This window comes from Ceratina calcarata, unplaced genomic scaffold (genome assembly GCF_001652005.2).
Source record: "Ceratina calcarata isolate Rehan_Ccalc_2016 unplaced genomic scaffold, ASM165200v1 scaffold84, whole genome shotgun sequence".
NCBI lineage: Eukaryota > Metazoa > Arthropoda > Insecta > Hymenoptera > Apidae > Ceratina > Ceratina calcarata.
In genome coordinates, this window is record NW_017179735.1 from 373441 (window position 1) to 396934 (window position 23494).

At 42.3% G+C, this 23494-nt stretch overlaps 1 protein-coding gene across 11 annotated transcripts in view; it reads left to right on the plus strand.

The window, feature by feature from the left end:
• Positions 1-23494, plus strand: part of Ten-m (teneurin transmembrane protein Ten-m) — a 455606-nt gene that overhangs the window by 355184 nt on the left and 76928 nt on the right. Inside the window, exons 1-2 of one of the 11 annotated variants that reach the window (XM_026818673.1) lie at positions 11323-11355; positions 17587-17659. The exons of 9 other annotated variants lie outside the window; for them this stretch is intronic. In XM_026818673.1, coding sequence (XP_026674474.1) covers positions 11338-11355; positions 17587-17659 — 91 coding nt within the window. In that variant the 5' untranslated portion in view covers positions 11323-11337. Of the gene's footprint in view, positions 1-11322; positions 11356-17586; positions 17660-23494 lie in introns of those variants that run through there. One more of the 11 variants, XM_026818674.1, reaches the window with a different exon arrangement.

Genomic DNA, 23494 nt, shown 5'->3' on the forward strand with positions numbered 1-23494 from the left:
GTTTAAGTGTATAGCCTATATATCCTTAATACAATTCAGTTTATAGTATACATTTTTACTTAGAAATAGCATTTCCAGGTTGTATGAGCCGTAAGATCACTGCCAAAAGTGTAAAACATGTAATAAAACGTTGTATTCTGCTTTTCTCGGTTGTAAGGAATTTTTTAACGCATAACTTCTAATATTCTAATACATAGTTCTGTCATTTGTTGATTGAACTGTATGTGACTTGCAATTATACAAAAAAATAACATCGTATTCCATTGTTTTTCAAAAACTGTTAACAAGAATTCGTATATGTTCACTGAAAACTTGTATGAAACTGGAACAGCATCATTCCTTTCGGATGAAACCTGTATTCTTCTTCAACCGACGTAATAGCAAAGGTAATAGCTAACCCTTTATCGGTTTAAACGATCTCGTTGAAGAGTTTACAACAGATTCTAGTCGGACCGAATGGGGAGCGGAGGGACGTCTGGAAATGAACGATTTCGAAATCAATTTTCTCGATACAAGCGTGGCGTGGGATGAAACTGACACTTTCGTGTCGCGCGCTGAGAGAGGAGGGCGCCCGCCGCCGGTCGCCCATGAATAATGGAGGGTGTTCGTCAAAATTTCTGAAGTATACAACGGCTCCACTTATTGGTTACGTCACGAGGATCTAATGTTTACATGCGTTCTAACGAAAGTTTTCGTAAGGCGCGATACGCGGTTGAATTACCACGGAGCTTCCGTCCGCTCGAACTTTCGCCCGGCGACAGTTTTATCTCCTTTCTAAAGCGTATTTGTCAATCGTGCGATACGAGAATGAATGGAACACTTCCGCCGTTGTTGAGAAATCTGCGTACGTAATAGCAGCAGAGAAACAGGTTTCGTAAATTCTGAATGAATTTTCTTGGCCTGTTTTCCTCCTATACGATATGTTTCCTCGACAAATAAGAAACCGCATATAGTTTTACGCTATAATAGACATAAATCGTTGAAATCTTTCGGATTCTACGAATGTCAATGCTTGTTTCTACATTTACCGCGTTTCTTGGGGTTAAGGTTTGAAATCGCTTGGATATCGCTTTCCTTTACGGCGACGGCGGACGTATTTTCCGTACAGCCGGTCGTAAAACTTGCCGGGGATAATGGTCCGCGAGCAGCACGCGCTCACCGACCAGTGTTACGCTTACCGAGAGGAGTGGCCGGCTTTCGAATTTCCGCGGGTCCCGTTGAAAGAAGGATAGAGATTCCGGGAAATATAGCCGAGTCCGGCGCTCCGTCTTACCGATTGGCATTCTGAGAATAACTGGTAGAGCGGTGGGTGGAAAGAGGGGAAGAAAGAGAAAGAGGCTGGACCGTCGATCCGCAGGAGGGTCGACGGCGGAAAGAGGGAGGGAGGGGTGCAGCGGAAAATCTGATTGCCAATACATTCCATAGCCCCGCGAATTTCAAACCAATTTCCTCGGTCTATTGCCAATCACAAAGAGCCTGAAATTCCTGGCTGTCGGCCGGAACGAAATACTTCCCGCGATTCCTTTCAAACGGACCTCCGTCCTCCCCTCCTCGTCCCGATCGCCGCGTCTTACCAATCTTCGAATACCCTCGGCTATCTTATTATTCTTAGACAGTGTTTCCATAGCCACCCCTTCTCGCAACCCCTTCGACGCGGGTATAATTGTGTATCCAAAATGTACGAGCCGGGGTATTGGCGCCCGGGAAAATCGAGAGGGCCTCTCGCGTGCTCTCTCCTTTGATATCGAGAGAATTAATGTCCATAAATGCGAGCCAGCTGGACTGTATTGATCCCGCTGTGTGTACTTATTTCGGATTCCTTTCCGGCCTCCCGGGAGGGGAGCTCCGGTGAACAACCGGAAGCCACGGAGAACCGGAGACGATTTTTCGAACGGTCTTTATTCTGATATATCGTGCCGGCTGCTTTCGCATCGCTGCACGAACGAATTGAATCGCCTCGTGTGTTTACCGTCTGATAGGAACGCTGCAACTACGACGATATTGTTATAGGAGTTTATCCAACGTCGACAATCTGAATTTTAATCGATTTTATTTTATTATATCAATGCGTCTTACTTTTTTTATGAACATGATGTAGTTTAATCTACTCGTTTTACAAACGGTCTTTATTAATTTTTTTTTATTCATTGCCTTTTAAGTATAAATCAGATATTATAAATCAGTATTTCTAGGAAATATTAGAACTGATGTTAAATGTGGCGGTATAATTGTTTCAATTGTTTATCACTTCATCTCCAGATTTGACCCATTTCTAATCTAAATTAACAGAACAATATTTCGATGAAATTCCCTACAGAATTTGCTAGTCTTTCTTATTTTAAAAAAAAAACTCTGCAAGCATTTTCTATTCCAGATATCAGTTCTATGAAGGGCTAGTAATCAGTTAGAAGGATTTATAACTGGCGAGATGGTACCGAGCGTGGCAAAATATTGGCACTTCCACTTGGTACTTGATAAGAACTGCATCTCACGACCTTCCGTTACCACCCATTGAAGCTGGCACCGCGTGCGCGGTTAAAACACAGGCGAGGAGAATAAAGATGAAACGGTGGATAGAGAAATTTATTGCCACGATTGTGTTTCAACGGATGCATGATAGGTGTTGCCTGCAAACGGGTTTCTGGACCTCGGCCGAGGACGCGAGGGGCAACCCGATCCCACGTTGAAAAGTAACAATACTTTTATTCTTTCATAAAACGTGTCCGTTAACGTGGCAATAAAATTCAAATGCGTTTCACCTTATTTGACTTGTAATTCTTATGGCATCGTGAAATGTTCAGAATTTTTTCAAATGGTTAGATTAAGGAATGACTGCTTCATTCATCTTATTAAAAGAGTGCTTTGTGTTTTTAATCATTTTAACGACACGTGAAATCGTTAATTTATTTAATAAGTCCATCGAGTTAAAATATTCGATGCACCAATTTCAACAGGGAGACTAAATGGAATTGATAATCCAAATTAAGTTCCCCTTTTTTATTTCAAAGTAGAAAATTCAATCTCCACCGACAATCTAATCTAATACTTAGTTATTGCGGGGATCGAAACTCTAACAAAGCGAGTCATGAAATTCAATCGCGTCTTGGAGGGTCCAATCAACCGAGCGGTAATAATTTGGCAACCCTAAGCCCCCATTAGGAACCGTGCTCGCGAAGAGGATCACCCGGTACATACTCCGCGATTATTGTCTTCCACTGGCTAATCTCGGAACATGACAAGCCGATAATTATCAGAACTCTTAATTACTGACCTCCGCTCGGTGTCCAGTGTCTGCATTTTTTCTTACGACGCTTCGTGCCTCGAAAATTGGAACCCTAAACTTCAGTTTTTTTTTAATTAAAATATTCTTTCATATCGAAAATTCGACCGTTGCTTAATATTAAAAACGCAATAACTATTTTAAGAACGAAAATGAAAGGCTGAAATTAATACATGAGTAGAAATGATTTAGCATTTTGTAGCCAGTGGCTGGCAACTTTTTTAATTATGCTAATAAAATTGTCTGAAAATCTGTTTCCAATTTCATTCAGCTACAACGTGCATCCTGGAACGCAACGTTCATCACAGTGCATTTATACAATAACTATTTTAAGAACGAAAATGAAAGGCTGAAATTAATACATGAGTAGAAATGATTTAGCATTTTGTAGCCAGTGGCTGGCAACTTTTTTAATTATGCTAATAAAATTGTCTGAAAATCTGTTTCCAATTTCATTCAGCTACAACGTGCATCCTGGAACGCAACGTTCATCACAGTGCATTTATTATTACACATTTCATATTGATTTATTGTTGCACGTAGTATTGAACACTCATATTAATTTTCAGTTACAGACGTCTCGTACATTTGCATTGTTATCGCGTGGAAAAACGTCCCGTTAAAAAAGTAATGCATTTCAATGCAATTATTAGCACGGAATCCGTATTGCTGCCGTGAACTAATGTAACAATAAATCTCATATTTTTCAACATCCCGGCGATCGTTAATTAAAACTGACTTGTACTAGGCTCGCGCCGGTTACACAATATGTAGTATACGCGGGCACCAGAGCAGCGGCGTCATTCCGTACGCGAAATTTATTCCACATCAAATAATTCGAATGCAATCAAAATTTGCGAACCGGAAATCATGCGCGATGAAATTATTTTCATATGTAAACTCGGCTCACGTGCTACCTGCTCCCGACATCTCCGAATTAGTTAAACGATCCTTACATCCTTCAATAATTTTTATTCACAGATGTTTATTAATTAAAAAATTTCGTCTATTGTGTATCACAAAATAATGTGAGTTTTTAATTGAATGTTTTGATTTATTATCGAGGAAATTGTCGATTCATTTAATTTCATATTTTTATGTTGTTACAAGATCTCGAAAAAATAATGAATTTTCTGAGGAAAGAAATGTTTGTCCCGCTGTGAAATCAGTAAAGCTGAAATCGAAACGAATATGTTTTCGCGCTCTCGTCGTCTGTGCCATTAAGAGAATCACGAGCGTCAATGGCTTGCAACGCGTGTAATCCTTCATCCGGTTTTATGACTTCCGGCACGGTTTTTTTTCGCGGGGTCGCCGACGCCCAATGAAATTGAGAACGTCGTTCGTCTTGCTTGACGAAAAAGCCACGTACGGTTGAAAAGCGGCGCCCCGCGGAGTTTTTGTCCCACGTTTATAAAAATACGGAAACAAGAAAGTGGCTGGCGATCACTATTTTTCACCGGTTGAACGCCAATCCCGAAGGACAATGCGTGACAGTTAGGGAAAAAAAGGCTACGGGCGTTGAAATCGTCTCTTCAGATCCGACGGATCCGATGATTAATTCATCGTCTCGAGCTCTAAATAAGATAAAAGAAATCTAGGGTGAACTCCTATTTCGATCTCCTGCACCAGATTTGCCACAAAAAACAGATTCCTCGACGTCCTAAATTCTCTTATAGATAGTCGTTTTTAACTAAGACTATAATCTTCATTTTTGACAAGAAATTCTCCTTTATTCATAAACGTTAAAGTCTAGAGTTCTGCATTTGAAAAATAGTTGGAGTATAAACAGCAAAAGTGTTTTACTGAATCTTAAAAAATCATGAAAGATGCCTTTTTGTATGTAGCGTACGTACTTATTATTTCACGGTTTTATACTATTTTCAGTTTTCACTGTACAAGATCGGTTTTGAATAAACTAACTATCGGGCACCAGAGAACACTTTGCCCCCTAGCTGTACATATCAGGATTCACATGTAGAGTTGCTCGCCGTTTTCTTTGCTCATTTTGTGTCGAACGGACCGCCACGGGGGTTAAACCGATCGTGTTAATTATTGATGCACCATCGGCGTTCGGAGTAGGGGGACGGAAGGGGTGGTTGGGAGGGGGGTGCGGCCTCTTGTTACAAGAAATCGAGCGAGCTTAATTAAATTTAAAAAAATAATGAATTTTCTGAGGAAAGAAATGTTTGTCCCGCTGTGAAATCAGTAAAGCTGAAATCGAAACGAATATGTTTTCGCGCTCTCGTCGTCTGTGCCATTAAGAGAATCACGAGCGTCAATGGCTTGCAACGCGTGTAATCCTTCATCCGGTTTTATGACTTCCGGCACGGTTTTTTTTCGCGGGGTCGCCGACGCCCAATGAAATTGAGAACGTCGTTCGTCTTGCTTGACGAAAAAGCCACGTACGGTTGAAAAGCGGCGCCCCGCGGAGTTTTTGTCCCACGTTTATAAAAATACGGAAACAAGAAAGTGGCTGGCGATCACTATTTTTCACCGGTTGAACGCCAATCCCGAAGGACAATGCGTGACAGTTAGGGAAAAAAAGGCTACGGGCGTTGAAATCGTCTCTTCAGATCCGACGGATCCGATGATTAATTCATCGTCTCGAGCTCTAAATAAGATAAAAGAAATCTAGGGTGAACTCCTATTTCGATCTCCTGCACCAGATTTGCCACAAAAAACAGATTCCTCGACGTCCTAAATTCTCTTATAGATAGTCGTTTTTAACTAAGACTATAATCTTCATTTTTGACAAGAAATTCTCCTTTATTCATAAACGTTAAAGTCTAGAGTTCTGCATTTGAAAAATAGTTGGAGTATAAACAGCAAAAGTGTTTTACTGAATCTTAAAAAATCATGAAAGATGCCTTTTTGTATGTAGCGTACGTACTTATTATTTCACGGTTTTATACTATTTTCAGTTTTCACTGTACAAGATCGGTTTTGAATAAACTAACTATCGGGCACCAGAGAACACTTTGCCCCCTAGCTGTACATATCAGGATTCACATGTAGAGTTGCTCGCCGTTTTCTTTGCTCATTTTGTGTCGAACGGACCGCCACGGGGGTTAAACCGATCGTGTTAATTATTGATGCACCATCGGCGTTCGGAGTAGGGGGACGGAAGGGGTGGTTGGGAGGGGGGTGCGGCCTCTTGTTACAAGAAATCGAGCGAGCTTAATTAAATTTAATTAATCAGAGGCCGGATCGCGATGACGCGAACGCGCGACGTCAAAGAATATAACCTGGCTGGCGAATTAATTACAGTAATCGACGCCCGGCGATGAATCGAACGGATATTCGATCGGAGGTCGCCATTTATGATGCGCGACACAATGTGAAGTGGAGTCGGCCTCGTGACGAGTCGAAAATCGTGCACGACTTTTTATCACGCTTCTCGGAGATTTTCGCACGCCACGTCCATCGAACAATTTATTTAATGTGTATCTGAAGTGCGTTTTTAGTTGCCATCTGATAAGGCTAATTGCATTGGCCAGTGTAATGCAGAATTTAATGCGTACTATAATGTATAATGTAATGTATATTGCAATTTATGATACGATGTATACTTTAATGTATAATATAATGTAATTGACTGACGCGAAAAAGTACTGTGCGTTAGATGATTAGGAATAATTGTAAACGTTTTCCTAGTTGGCAAGGTTTTCACGTTTGTCTAAAATCAAGTTTTATGTCGTATTGGCATATACGAATATTTTAAAAATATAACAAAGAGCGTTTGCAGATTTAAATAGAATAAGAATAATTTATATTAAAAACTATGAATAAAATATAAATATCATATGACAGATGAAATGTCGTCCGGATATTTTTTAGCTAATCACACAATTGAGTATTTCGATAAAAATGACGATGGAAATCTCAGCGGTCGATCAGATGGATTCCTGAGACGCGTTAAATTTCATTCAGTTACCCGTTTCAAGTCGAACTTCAGCTCCGACTCACTCTGTCCCTCGTGTGGAAATCGAATTGGCGTCGAGTTAAAGGACCCCAACCCTTTATCCCGGCGCCGTCGGACGCGAACTCAAAATCCGGGCGTCGAGTTACCGGAAGTGAACGGCGCGACGGCGCAACGCGCGCGGGCTCCCGCGAGACGTCCGGAATGAAAATGTAAAAATGCAAAACGAGTCCCGGAGACGAGGGAGCATCGATCGCCCCTGAAAACCGGGGAAACTCGCGCTTATGCAAATCGTCTCCGGTGGCTCTCTCCGCCGCGCGTCGTTATTTGAAACGTCGACGGATCGCGTGCACCGCTTTGATTGCCGCAATTAAACGGCCAATTAGAGTGGCTGCCGCGCACCGCCGGCAAAGGACCTGAGTCACCGTAACGGGAAAAAGAAAACCGAGAACGCCGGTGTGTTATATTTAAAGATCTCAAAGAGATGTATCTCGACGAACCGGCACGAAATTTTTCGTGAACTTTCCGACGAAAATCTGTGGAGAACCGCCCGCATGCGTCGACGGACGTCGTCGTGACGCCGGAAGTCGGTGATTCTTCGCGCCTCGATTTGTCACGCGCCTACCGTGCCCGACCATTATAGAGTCAGCTGTCTCTTTTTTATTTTTCTCACGTAACGTGATTTCTCCTCTTTCAACGGTTTTTTAATCTTTTCATCAATTTTGATTGATGGTCTTCCCATAGAAAGCTTCTCCGTTCCATAATTAAGTATTCTATTAGGTTTCTCTGTGAAAATTTTAAAATATTGTAAAAATTATAATCTATATGGAAATTTCTTTCATGCCCTAAATATCATGATACACATTCTACGGTTCACACGATTACATTATTTTTATATAATATAATAATTTTCATCGAGCACTTGCTATTTTCATGAAATTGGTTTATAAATCGATGTACATAAATAGCTTTATCTATTGTGCTTGTTTACATTGCTACTTGGAAACAGTTGATTGTTAGTGAATTCATAGGAAATTGTAAGCTGCTACTCCAGTTGAATATCATTATATTTAGAACGATAAGCTGTGAATGGAACGGTGTTCTCTCTTTGAGGGCAGTCGAAGCCGTTTATTGCGAGATTATGCAGCCATTGTTAGCATTAATTACTCACAATAGAGCAATGATTTCGCCAATGCGTACCACATTCAATATACAGATTAGTTATCATTTACCCGATAATATAGAATTAGAGTAACATTAATTTGTTATTTGTATTGATATAAAAATAATTAAAAAAAGTAGAGATAATTATTTCTATTTATCAGTTAGAAGGAAGCAAGTTTGGAAATTAATATAAGAATAAAATTAACATAATAGAAGAAAGAAATTAATATAATATCTATTAATACAGATAAGAATTAAGAATTTGTCTATATTATTAGAGATAATTATTTCTATTTATCAATTAGAAGGAAGCAAGTTTAGAAATTCTATAAGCATTCGGGAAACGGCCTCGAATTCTTTCAGGCGCTAATTATCCCTTCATTACTAGCTCTCTTCATGGGGAAGTTTCCCACGTTTAATTAGTACATTTATTTAACGAAATGCAAGAAATGTTGCTGGTTTCATTTCCGATGCAAAGCAGAAGGGCGTTGGAATAAAAGGAAAAAGTAAATCTTGGCTGCCAGGCTCTTCTTCATTTGTACCTTTTCACCCAACAAGGGGCTTTATAAATCTCCCACCTTAGTTCGGATGTTGCGATATTTTCCCGCGACCAAACGTGCAGACGGCGGGGTCGGTCGCACGGGAGGCGAGCCTCGGCGTTGCGCTCTCGCCGTGAGGACGGGAAGCGGACTCGACGGAACAAGGAGGAAAATCAGTGAGACGAAAGAGAAAAGGGAAGTCGGGGAAGGAAACCCGGTGGCAAGACGTAGAAAGAGACGCGTCAAAAGAGGGACGCTTAATTTCCTGTTGCGCGCGCGCTTTATTTCATTAAAATGTCGTCAATATCGTTACGTTAATTGCACGGCTCTGTGTGCGTGTCGTCCGGTTGATTTGTACAGGATTCGTATGCACGTCGTGATATCTGTTGTTGAAAATATCTCATCGAAATTCAGTTATCCAATTAGTTTCAACATTTATTTTCGTCGGAACGGCAGTGCATTTTATAAATAAGTCGGCTTTATATAACTTAGCAATTAAAAATTGTATCACGATCTCTCGTGAACGTATGGCAACGTTTAAATAAATTCACTTCTCGTGAACGACCCAACGAACTTCAATATACATTCGCGAATTTTATTGTCAGACTGTTATTCTCAGTTTAATATTACAGAACGATACGGAAGAGTTAATGGTCAACGCAGACGACGCGTTGGGTATTGCGAGAGCGTATGCGGGCGATATTAAAAATGTCTTTCAGCGCGACGCATTCTCTCTCCAATATTTTTCCCTAAACTTAAAGCTCAGCGCCGTCGGGGGTGGGACAAATTATTTAGACGAACGCAACGGGCGTGCCTTCCCGCGAGTCTCGCCATCAACGCAACGCGTTTCGGGAAGATGATGGCATACGTACGCGGCGTTTATCTCGTCGTTGCAATATACCCGGGAGCGTCGCGTCTGCGATGCATTTTAAACAGGCGCGGGGGCAAGAAGGACGCGTGAAACATGCGGAAGGAAACGAAAGTAAAAGTGGGAAATATGAACAGTCTGAATAACGAGTGCACATATTGCAATTTTAGTAAAACAATGAAAATTCCATAGAATATTCAACAATTTCTAACGCAGTAATTTAACGTCAAACAACGATTGTTAAATTCATGTCTTACTTCATTTATGATTTTTTTTATACATGCATTTCTCCATTCGAAACTAATAATTCTGATTAATTTGGTAGTCCTACTGTTCTAAAGATATTCTTATTGAACTACGAATTTTTATAAATGCAAAGAGTGCAACTTTGGGATGCTCCTGTTGCTTTTTGGATCAATTCTACAAAGATTGAATCGAATTACAATTAACGTAATTGCATTTACGACCTCGATGAACGTGTCCAAAGAGGACACTGTTATTTAATTAACATGAACCAATTGATTACGCAGTTGATTAAGTATTTCGTTAATCGCAATTAACTCAGAGGCTCACGTGTTGGTACACGATTTGATACATAACAGTGAACACGAGTCCTGTATGAAATCACAGCTGACCATAATTCGTTCGCTCAATCTGAGGAAATCCAATTACCGTTTAAAAAGCATTACCGTAAATCAAAACGAAACGCGGCTAATGTATCTCCGCAAACTACACCAATAACAGTCGATCAAGATTCCCTTTGTCTATTCCTTCCAATTTCTCAAACGGCCGGCTTAGACTGTTGCGCCCTGGCTCTGATCTACGGGGCGATCGTGATCTATAATTAAAACACAAATGCTCGGGCAGATATATCTGCTCTCTAATTAAGAGGTTAATAATTATGGTAGGAGGCCTGTTCGCTCTGTCCGAGGGCTTCGGGGAACGGGATCGCTTTTCCCCGTTCAGACCCGATGTAAAAGCCTTGATTGATGTAACTGTAATGGCCTGGCAATTACACAATGAATTACCAGCTTCCTAGATAATATCTGTATCAAGAGCAGATTCTGGCTAATAAAAATTGGCTGAAATTCAAATTTTTTTCATTCTTCTTTCAAGTAAATTAAATGAAAATAAGAATACAGGGCGGAAGATTGTTATTTATGATAAACAATCGATAAAAAATGTTACTTAGAATGTGTAAATTGTAATTAGAAAATTATTATTATTCTTATTCAGAGACAGCTAATCATTTAAATCCCTGAGTGGAAAGGGTGGTGCAACGCTTTTATATTCCCAGCGGCGTCGTTGACTCGGACATTCCCGTGGACAAAGTGGTTCCACGGGCCGACCTGGGTCTCGTTAAAAAGGAAAACGGGTCCGCGGAAAGGTGAGAACGGCCGTGTACACAGGTCGGTCGGCTATCGATCGGGTGCATCGCGTTCCGAACCCGGCGACACGTCGTGTCCCAATTTCGGTGGTACAAAAGAGATGTCCACGTCCTCTACACGGACGCACACAGAGGGCAGAGACCTTTCACGATCGAGGCCCCCGACCCTAACGGAGGAAGATGGACCGAAATGAGAAGGTGTGCTGGTACACTCCGCGCTTTAGAAAAAATAATACGTGCCCGTTTTTCGTAGATCGCGATCGCTGATCCCTTTGATCTGCAAGGGGCACCTGGCACGGAAAGTCTGTCATTCGTAATAATAACTCGAGCTCCCATCCACTGGCAAGCCTCTTTGGGGGTCCTGGCTTATCTCCGGTTGCATCTTATTGCAAGATTCGTACATTGTCTCGCCGTTCTCCTCCTCCCTTCCCTCTGTTTTTTTTTTTTTTTTTTTTTTTTTTTTTTTTTTTTTTTTTTTTTTTTTTTTTTTTTTTTTTTTTTTTTTATCCCTCTCCTGTTCGGCGAACATCTGCTCGCCTCGAGTGACTCCGTACGAGCCATACAAAGCGTTCCTTTCAAGTGTTCTTCTCGATTTTGCAAATTCCAAATGCTGCAACTCCACGTGCCCTCGTGATAAAATTTCAGAAAGTCCGATAATTTCGACTGTTGATGAAACAAGAAGTGCTACTTGGACCTTACGACTGCGGCAGGGTTATTGCCTTGACTCTTCGGACCTGGACAAGCGTATATTTTTACGATTTTACGCTTCGACCTGCCGGCAGCTAGACTTTACGACTTTAAAGCAAACAATCCGCGATGCGTGCGCGGCGCGTACGCGGCCTGGGAATTTGGAGATTTATGTTCCCTGGCAAACGATAACGAAATAGTTCTTACCGTTGCGCTGCAGTGCGTGCATCGTTCACTGAAAATAGCTTACAAAAATATTGCGCTCGGTTAACGGTCGAGTTATTGATTGAACAAAAATACGAGCCGGTCCCAGTTGTTTATCGGACACGATTTTTATGATCGCTCAGAAACAAAAATATGAACAAAGACAATTTCTCAACGTCGAAATTTGATTTATTCATTTTAATTACGAAGCCGCGTGTAACAGTTACGTTACAATCCTAATATTCAGCTCATTGTGCCGCGTAATTACAGTTCTAAATTAACTCCAGGCATTCAATCCCGAGAAGTTCGCCGCGCGCAACGAATAGGAATCCTTTTGGCAAGGATAGATGAAACACATTCGAGTAATGCACTCTCGATTAATTGAAAAGTTAACAATTCGGCAAATTCATCTAACTGCGAGCGCACGGGGCGTACGTATTTATATCGCGTCTACCCTTTCGAGCCACCCTCGACTAATTGCTTTATTCTGGTTTCTTCGCTCGTCGGCCAGCAGACTCTCGTCGAAGCCTTTTCCCGCCCCCGAAGAAACCCGTAGGCATTGCTAATTACCGGCGCCGAGCGGTTCCCCTCGTAGAAAAATAGTTTAAACATCGCCGCAGCTTTTCGTCCGCGTAGCAACTGTCTCCGTTGGAGCGAGAAAGAATAGTGAAGACAGGGACGAGGCAGGAAAGGAGGGTGAAAGTTCCACCCTTTTCCGTCGTTACGTACAATTTTCCACGATGCGGAGCGGCCACTCCCGAAATAAAGAGGAACCGTGCCTGTCGTCGCGAACCCTTTTCGATATTCGGCGTAGAGGAAAAAAGCTCTTTCTATACTTCTCTCATCCAGTGTGGACGAGAATCGTTGGATGCCCCATTTGCAGCGGTGTTTCCGTAAATAGCTAATGGCTCGAGCCGTTCAGGAACCGGTGTCGTGTTTCTCTCCAGCCCTAAACCAACAGATCCAACCTCTACATATTTCTCTCCTCTTTGCTTGCTATGCTTTTCCTGTAATTTGTCTCTACCGCCTCTCGACAGTCGTGATTCTTTTGTAACACGTGACCGTGTCACGCTTATGGGACACTCGAAATTGTTACGTCACTCCCTTCCCATGGTGGTCCTTCGGCCTGCTCGAATTCTATCCCATGGGGTCGAATTTACCACTCTAATTGCAGCCTCAATTATTTTTCGACAAGAAGCACGATTATTGCTATTGTGCCAGTTGTACTTGTTTAAGATTAGTGACTGATTTAATAAAAAAATGGTTACTATCGATTAATAAAAATAGTATGACTGATTATTTTTTCGTTTTATTAAATGATATTTTATATTTCCTGGAACGAAGTGAATTAATGAGCTGTGTATGTGTAAAGAGGCTCGAATGATAAAAGTGGCACTTTTAAATCCATCAAACTGTCCATAAACCGGATAAAGCTGCGATGTCCTTCCTCTACCGATTGCGAGAGAGCCGCTCTCTTTTTTCCACCGAAAGGACACTCGGTTATACCCGCAACTAAACGGATTTCCCTTCCCCCCCTCTGAAGAGATCGGTTTCATTGTTGAAACCGTATGCACGAAACGCGATTACCAAACGTGGTCATCCAACGTTCGTGGCTAGCTACGTGACCCAAATTCCCGGATATTTTCGGATCAAAAGGACCATTCGGTGTTCGTCAACCTTTTTCTTGTAAACATTCACTGCATGGATTGCGGTATTAATTCGGATAAAAGTGCATAAGAGTTGAATGTGTATTGACATAAAAAATTGCTATAATAGTTAACATTTGTTAATATAGTTTATAATTTATTAAATATAAAAATGCATAACGTGCGAAGCTAATCAGTTTCAAGAATATTTGATTAAATTAATGGATTACTCGAGTTTACTTAAATTACACTCAATTGAATTTAGCGAAAGATCAACGGAATTATCTCGAGACAAAAGAAATAAGTGCGATGCAGTCAATATTACAATTACATCAATTCGGGCCACACAAGTAGTCAGTACTTTTATTGCCAGAGCGCCGCGTATGCACGTTACTTGTCAATAAGCCACGTTTAAACGGTTACGCGCGGCTTGTCGTCGAATTAACGTCGATTAGTATGCCCATTAGGCAGACGTTGAACCGTCGTGATTACTCGGCTGATCTGCCGATTGCAAGAGGTCAAGCCAGGATTTGTATCGAGAGCTTACCTTCTACCTATAATTTGCCTTCGTCGCGAGATCACCGGAGCTTGATTTAAAGACAATTCAGATAGAAGCTAATTCATAATCAAATATTCAATCCATAATCATTAACAATGTCTTATATTTTCTTACACATTTTGAAGCTGTATTTATCATTGTTACTTCAGTATTGTTGATTTATATATTGAAACGAAGTATATTTTAATATTGGATATTAAAAAACGAAGCAGTCTTTGTGACACTATGCCATATTATACAAAAAATATTGATTTTTTAATAGTGTATACCAGATTTCTCTACAAATCGCTCGATTCTTCAATATCTCTCGCGAAGCTGCGTAATAAGCACAAAGTAAAATGCAAGTAAAAAGAAAATGAGAACAGTAGAGAGTGACAATGAAGCGTGAACGTTCTTAGCGCGACACACCTGTTGAATACTCGCGTAGTGCACGCGCGTGCTTGTACCTGTTCCTGGGGCAATCGACAATTGCTTCATCGGAGCAGAGGGATGCGAACAGGACGGCCTGTCTTTCCATCCCGATACCGATCTGACAAACCGTCCAACTTGCCACGGTACACGAGGCGACGCGTATCGGGGTGGGAGGATCGATATTTAACGCGAGGGAAGAGAATGCCGATGCGCAACGAAAGGCTATCGTCCCATTTATCCTCGTTGCCGCAGCCCATCAAGGTCAGGCGTGATCCTGCCACGTCATATATCATCGTTACCGGCCCGGGATACCAGTTAAGTTAAGGGTTAAAAGCTGCCTTTATCAATCCTGGCCCCCGTGCCCTCGGGTCTTTCTCATACGTCTATCGTCTCCTCGCCTCGTACAGCGCGCGCATTTCCATTAATCCTCTATGATACGCTACAGACTTTAAAAGCCCGCTGCGAATGATCCCTGTCTCGCCCAGATATTTCCGTCCAAACGTGTGTTCCAGATACTCGGAGTCAGGTTTTTTGTAGACGAAGCTGATAAAAGTTAAGGAGTTTCGGTGGTTCTGGTTTGTTGTCTTCATTTTCTTTCGAACGAGTAAACTGCTTGTACATTTTTAATTATGTAGCAGTCTATCAAAGGAACGATTAAGAATAAAGGATTAATGAGAGAAGGTTCCATGGTGTCGGGAATGAAATTCCAAGACAATTTCGCTGGAATCCCGTTCGCAATTTCAAACAACCGCCTTTCGGGTCTGTAATTATAGCCGTGCGGCGTGAGTCACTGCGGCTCGGATTAGGCTGTTTGCGCGAATCGATTAGCGATCCCGTGGCAAGGCGATCACGATAATTCGTCCAGGGATAGCAGTCGTTCTACCTGGTTGTAATGACCTTCGCCCGAGGGCCGAGTCATTCGTGGGAGGGTCGATCTCTCCGCGAAGACACGTACCCGATGCATCATGACCATGAGAAAATGATACCCGCAATCGTTTCCTGGATTTGTTAAATTCTCGATTGCCCATCGAAAACAATTGCCTACGATTCGTCATTCCTGTTTGCTACGCAGGGTAAAGTCTTTATCTTCTCGGTTATCTCGTAACTGATTACATTTCTGGGAAATGTAAGTATGAATAGTTACAAACGATGGGTCTATCAATCTTAAAAATATCACGACGTAAGGACTGGTTATTACAGAGATCAAATAAAAAGTAAGAATCTTCTTCGACATAATGCGGACAGTCGCAGGAATGGTCGAACCCGTGGAACAAAACAGAAGATAACTGGCTTGTCCTTGTTCAGCCAAGAGCCAATTAACCGAGGAAGTAATTTTGATTTACGTGCACTCCGGTGCAGCGACGCGGCTCTCGGCCGGTATCCTTTATTCCCGAAGCTACGGTTGCCACGGGAACCACTTAAAGCGGGGGATAAGTTATGTGTATGTACGTGCTCGCGGTCACCTGCTACATCGGCCCTCTCGAGATGCTTTCGAAGCTCGTTGCACGTGCAGGTGCATTGTGCGCTCCTATACCCACCCCCTCCTCCTGCTCGTTCTCTTCGGCGAACTTAAGGATCGCTTTACGCCCGCGCACACGGACGTTCGAGCCTGGGGTCCCGAAAACCGGGCCGAAAGACAAAGGAAACCACCCACCCACACACGTAATAGGAGTGAAACACCTTCGTTCTGACCCTGGCTTCAACAGAGGTGGCGGATAAACGCGCCCTGACCTTTCGCAGGTCGAGCGTTCGCCTTCCTTTCACCGCTTGTGGAGTGATAACCGAGCTTGGAAACAGGCAGTTGATTGACCCGCGTTCAACTCAATAACTCATTCACTCGTGAAACAATTAAGTGGAGTATTTATAGTCTAACAAGTGAATTCACTTTGAAACGATTTAATTGTCATTAGAATAATTATTTTTTCAACGTGAGGTAAAGTGTAACAAAAGTAATTCATATAATTGCTGAAGGCAAATTATGAAAAATGCCAAAATATTTTGTCAGACTTCTTTAAAATGTGAGAAAGTGTGTTTCTCGATTCAAGACAACAGGAATGACGAACTTTCTATAGAGTTTCCGTAGTACAAAATCAGTGTGTAGAACACTTTTTCAAAGAGACCCGGGCGACCCCCCGGGGATACATTTTTCAATCCGCATTCTCTTAAAGCGTCGCGCGAGTACCTTGCCCGCTTCCTTCCTTTCTCGGACGGTGGAATATTTAACCAGCAGCGTTTCATTCCGTCGACAGTCGCGACCGGGGGTGAACCTCTTACCGCAAAATGAAAAAGCGCGCCCCCTTTCTCGCGCGAGCGTCCCGCGGGAGGACGCGCGTTCGTCTGGATTTTTTGTCTTGGTTATTCGCAAAGTGCAACACGCGTGGGGAGAGGGCGGCAGACACGAATTAACATTACCGGGAGGCGAAAGGGTTCGCGTTTTTAATCCGTCGCGTAAGCGTGCACGCCGTAATGTTCGCACCGGACACCTTGCGAGTTTTTTTTTGGGGGGGGGGCCACCTTGGAACGCGATGCGGGGGTGGAACCGTGGCAACCCCTGTACGCCGCGGCGCACCCTAAAGATTGATGGTGACAGCTCCGAGGGTAGAACGACTCATCGATTTCGGAGAGGAAAGTTTAAAGTTCCTCGCCGGAACACGCATTGCCTCTTAAATACACTTAAGCCTAACAGGCTTCTCTTTTTTCAAAACTCAGATTTGACAAATTAATAAAACTTATGGTCTTTCGTTCAACTTCTGATTCTACGAATATTAAAATAAACAAAAGTCTTCTATGTATTATTGTGTTATAATTAAATAAAAATAGATAGTTTAAATAAAAATACATCTCTAATTGTAGATAGTAATTATGGAACAATAATTACGTGGGTATTCTGTTACTAATGAACAAACTTTTCCTATGTTGCAGGTACGTACACAAGATTTTAACATACGATGCACACTGATGCGCTCCACTAACACAGACACGGACGAGACGTCGTGTAAGTAAACTTGAATAATTCTATACCCTTTAATGAGTTTCTTAAGTTAAATCATAATTACTGTTATTCTCATTATTTAAATAACTGTACAATTTTTACTTTACAATCTATGTACATAATTTATAGAATAATTAAATAAAGACAACCAGAATAATCAAATCATTTTTCATAAATAAATATAAATATAAAAGTCATACAATCTCACCAGAAAATCTTGTTAAATGCGACAAATTAATTCTAAACTAAAAGAAAAAGGAGGAAGTCCCATCTCTCGCGACATACGGAAAGCGACGAGAGGGATGATCTCTCCTATAGTAATCTGATCAAGTAACTATCGTTAACCAGTCTTCCTCCCAACATCTGCACCATCTTCGCTCACATAATCATCCTTGTTTGTTTACGAGCCGACCCAGTGACTTCTCAAGGTTCGCATAAACGTGTTTCAACTCCCACGACATGTGGCCAACTCCAGTTTTTTAACGACAGAATCGGTTACGGATCGACCCCTTTCCGTATATATTTTTTCCCTGTTATAATAAGTTCGGTTTCTTTTTAGGTTTCTCGAAGAAAGAGTTTGGATCAGGGCCTAATGTTATTTTAATTGGCGTGGATCATTTGACGCGGCAACGAGTTATCTCGTTCTTGGAAGTAATTAGTTAACGGATGATCTAGGATGGTCGTAAAAAAAGTGTTGAAAGAGTAGCTCAGGTCTCGGGCATTATTTTTTCTTATATGACAGACTCATCTTATTCGTCAGTATATTTTCTCATTTATTGTTAAACACATAAATTACGACTTGATGTCCGAATAAAATTGGCTGTAAACTCTATTCATGACAAGCACACAATAGTAATAACAATCCCCTTCCCCCTGAAAACAAAACAAGAAGCTCCACTTTTCTCAGCGAAGAAAAACATTTGAAACGAAGCAAAAGGTGGGATCGTAAAAAGCTCCACGTGGCTGCTAGAGAAAGCCAGTCGATTTTCACGGTATTTATTCAACCGGATGCTAAGGCGAATAAAGTCCACCTTTCGAGGACATCGTGAGCCGAATACAATCGCGGTAGCACTTCCGTGACGAGCCATTGTAGGCTAAACGGGCCTCTTTAAATCTCCAGCGCCAGAATTTTACCTGCCGTTGGCCTGGCGTGGCAACGGCGTTCGACGCGATGCGCCGCGTTAAATCGAGAACGAGGCTGTTTGTGCAGCCGTCTCGCGTCTATCTCAACAAGGATCACCTGGACCATGAGAGAGAGAGCCCAAAGAGTCTTGTCTTAGCCCCGGTGTTTATCGAAGCAATTTTCTGCTAACCGAGCGAAAATGGTGTATACGAATGAATGTCCGTTCGACGATACACGTCGCCTTCTAAACGGCCCGTGACTCGACAGGAAACAGGATTTTCCCAACCGCTGTTTACCTTCGACTCCGTTATAATTGTCCTCGCTGTTCTTTTGTCAGACCACTTCGACCTCTTCTCAGTAACCGTGGATTGCTTTTCGTTTAGGATCCTCTGTCTTATCCTGTTGTGGTTGGAAAATCGATGCGAATTTCTCAGGATACAAATATTTGTTCACCTGCTCGAATTAGATGAAACGGAGCATTAAACAAAACAATTACACGTACAAATTTTCCTCGTTACGCGCTGATTAATTAAAATACTTATAGAAACAAATGATTTCAACGTACACTTAAGCGCATTCCGAGCTTCAAACGGGCGATTTAATAACCGCGCACACGAATCGCCACTAATTTTTAATCAGCTGATTAATTAAAACGCGGTACGCCTTGTAGACCTCGATCACTTTGATATGTGACTAACGATTTATTAAATATTTCAATACATCCCTTTACGCGTCATGAAAGTCGCATATTTTAACCCCGACGCTCGTACAATCGTTCCATAAATTTCCCAGCGGTCTGTGTGTCATTCGGCGCGTATAAACGCTTGGAACGAGGGCGATAATACCAACTATACCGCGTAACTTGGCCCTGGCGAACGCTATCTCGTGGGTCTCGGTCGTTAAGAGGCCGGAATGAGCGCTAACGCTATTTTCCAACAACTAACAGGGTGGTCTCGTCACAGACCAATCAACCACTGCTCGCTTCCGAGTAGCCCCTTGAGGTAATACCTAAAATTACGAGGTCCGAGAGAGAGTCGCGCCATGGCCTATCGGTCGCCTAACGACTCAATTTCCCATCCCGGATCTCGTCATCGTCTTCGTTGTCAGCCTCTCCACCCGGGCTTGTTTGTTTTTCCAATTTCCCGTGGCCCAGGTAAACGGCGAGCGACGTTCCCCCAAAGAGGTGACGCGGACCTAAAAGCGGCTAATTGTGTCTACTGAGAAATTAGGCGTGCAGGCCGGACCCGGTACTCCAAACATCCCAAAGCGCTGTCCCTTTTTTCCTGCTAAGAGACGTGTCCCTGGGAGGAGGGGTAAAAAAATAGCCGAGCCCAGCGGGAGACGGTTGCCGTGTCTATTGTCCTGGCTGGGCGCCCCGTCAAGACTGTTTAGACTTTAAATGCAAATCCTTCACGGGGACAATACCTGGGGAAGCCTGCATTTTGGGTGGCGAGCGCAACGTGCGCAACAGACGCCGAATGTCGCCAGATATCTTCCTTTCTTCTCGAGATCCTTGAGGAATGGCGAACAGAAATTGCCGCGGATCGCGGCGGCGTGTGCACCACGTGTCGGGCGAGGAAAATAAAGCTGCGCCGCGTCGGAGGAAACGGCAGTCAGCCTACGTGACGAAGAACAATCGGGGACAGATCTCGGAACAGATGGATCGACGATAGGCCAGATGAAATCTGGTAACACTCGGCACGTTTCGCAATAAAGGAAAACCCTGCGCTCGCAACATTCGACGATTTGTTCTCCAGAGCTTTTTCAAACTCTTTGACCCACTTGCATCGTCAATTTTTCTCGTCGCTATTACTAAAGCAGTTATATAACATAAATATGAATATCGTATGGCAAATAACAGACAATTTCTTCTAATAAAATTAGTTACTTAGTGCGTGACTGCAATCAAACAAGTGGGTTCTTGAACTGGAATAAAAAATGCAAATACTCGATATCAATCGTATATAACTTGTCTCGTTGGTTCTAATGCTATTTAAACCCTTGAGGCGTCGTGATATTAAGAACACAAAGCCGAGGGTCCCGGAGGGAACGAAATGTCGCGTGTTTCGGTTTGTACGTGGGTCACGTACGGGTTGTACATCCTGTGGACCCCAGAGCGTGATCTCTGACCCGGGACACCCTGATGGACCACGGGAACACGACACTTCTTAACGCAAACAATTCCAGCTGTGACTGAGAAAAGTGTGAAGAGGAACTACCGGGCTTTCTGTCGGTAGAACAAAATAAAAATCGAGAGAACTCGTTTGGATCTCTGTTAAGTTTAAATACGTAGTAAAATTGTCTTTTATTATCGTGTGGTCATGTATAATTGGTACTAAAAAGAGATTTTCGTCGGTGATACTCTAAATTCTTTTACGTTCTTTCGTTTCTATCGCTTCTGTCAAAGTTTGTGTGGAAGGTTTGAAGACCTAATCATTGGAGTAACATGGAACAGAATTAGTGTTTTAGAAGGGTTATCTATCTCAGGAATTCTAGAGGCTGTTGTCATTAGTAGCTCAAGGGATTTACTCGAGAGAGTAAATTCTTGACTAATGAGCACAATAATTGGGCTGAGCTAAACAAGAGAAACTATTTTCTAAGTTCATTCTTGTATGCATCTAATCCTCCTTTCGAGACTCCTTTTAAATACGGTTAGTAGAAAAGATTAATGAGGATCAAATTCTTTTTATATCATTTTGTACTGTGTTGGAATGCGTAAGTATAGATGAAGTGTCAGTTATTATCCTAAAACGGTGTTCCGGGGAGAAATGTCGTAAAAGTAACGCTCTGACAAAAGGGGATGGAAGAAGGGAAAGGGGGATTAGCAATTTCTCGAAGTGCGGCTACGTTACGTCCCTGGGGTATCGTATTTGCTCCCCTGATACCAATCGATGCCACCATCGATCACTCGCACCCTGTACTCAAAACGGGAATCTTTCCTTAGATTTAGAAGCAAAAAGGGCTCTTTCAATCTTTCACGCCTGAGAGGAGCCTGCCCATAATTCTCCGTAATTTATAGTTTTCCATATTACCCTATACAAGACAAATGTTGTTAATCATTTATTGAAACATAAGTATCCTTCAGCGACTGCCAAGTTCGATTCAAGCTCGATGTTTAAAAAATCCTGCAGTTTAAATTCTTAAATGATTTACGAACAACAAAATTGTCAGGCAAGAACTGACTCGCTGCGAGCATTAAACGCAGAAAATATAATGCGCCGTTGACGGTGTTCGCACGGCCCTGAGCACTGTCTGCGGGGACCGGGAATCTTTATCGGAATCCTGTTCCCTTAGCATATTCGGATATCATTGTGGCCGGGGTGCGCGCGTGTGCGTTAATGCCTGCTGTTTTGCGCCGCGGAACAGGGGTGCGCGCATCAGAGTCGGTGCGCCGCTTCGAGGACCCTCTTCCGCACTCGTCTGAGTATGCGTTCACCACCGCACAGCGCCGGTGAAATCTTCGTCACGCGTCTGTTTTGGTCCGTGGAATCACGCAAACACCCACCGCGAATACCCGGCCGAATGCCTGACAGCCAGGAAGGGTGGTAATCCGATCCACTTCCCGCATGGGAGAAAGGGGCCGAATTTCGTATTCCGTGTCTTTCATTCGGCTGGCTGTTATCGCGTTTTTCTCGCGGTGCCTTCGCCGTTTCGTTCACAACGCTTGCTAGCATAAATAAATTGAACACATTGTCGATTAGCTTTGAAACTTATCTGATTCAGTAGCCAAAACAGGCCACTTGAATATCCCATCTTGAATTCTTCATTGATAGGTACAACTCTAATGATACACAGTTTATTATTTCAAAGGTCGTGAGCGGATTCGATTGACTGTCGATTAGCTTTGAAACAGAACTCGTGGCTATCTAACGTCAACTTGTACATTCAGGGCTCTTGAGAACTTCACTTGAGCTCGTCTTTATCAATCCATGTAGCTTAGCTAGAAATAGTTTTGACAGTCCCACAAATTTCATTTATCTCTTCATATTTTTTCACAATAATTTTATCATTAATCCTTTCTCTCTCTCAAATTTACATTATTCTTCTCAAATAATTTATCATTACCCACTCGTTTAATTAATATTCTATGAAAAATAAGAATCTTCAGCCCCGAGCAACGCTCGACACTTTGCGCAACATATTTCCCCACGTTGTGATCTCGGCTTACCACCCATAGATCTTTTAGTCATAGTCTGAAGGATGGCCTCTTACGCGGCTAATCGGCGTGTTCGGCGCGACTAATCGTGCTTTTGGTTCCTGCGGGACATCTGTTACGCTAGGAACCGGATGCCAGCTTCCAGGCTTCCAGCTCAAACGTGTTCGTCATACCACTGACTTTCGCCTCCGCGGCTGCCTTTTGATGCGCACAGACAAATTCCAGATTCAGTAACAGAAGCAATTCTTCTTTCCAATATTAATTCCTGTAGAGAAACGATATTTCTTAATCAGTAATTAGAAACATTTCTTACTTTTACATTCTTGAATTAAATACTCTTTTAAGTGAATGTCTTGCTAGAACAATTTGTGATTTCAATGCAATTGATTAAGGATGTATTGGCTATACAGTCAATCCCAAAAGTTTATGCACTTTAGAAACGCATTTTTTTTAAAAAAATCAGACGTCGGAAGAACATTGCTAATAATAACCAACAAAAAAAAAATTTTCGATTTTTCTGAGATTTTTCCAAGGGGTACCCCTTCAATTTCTTCCAAAT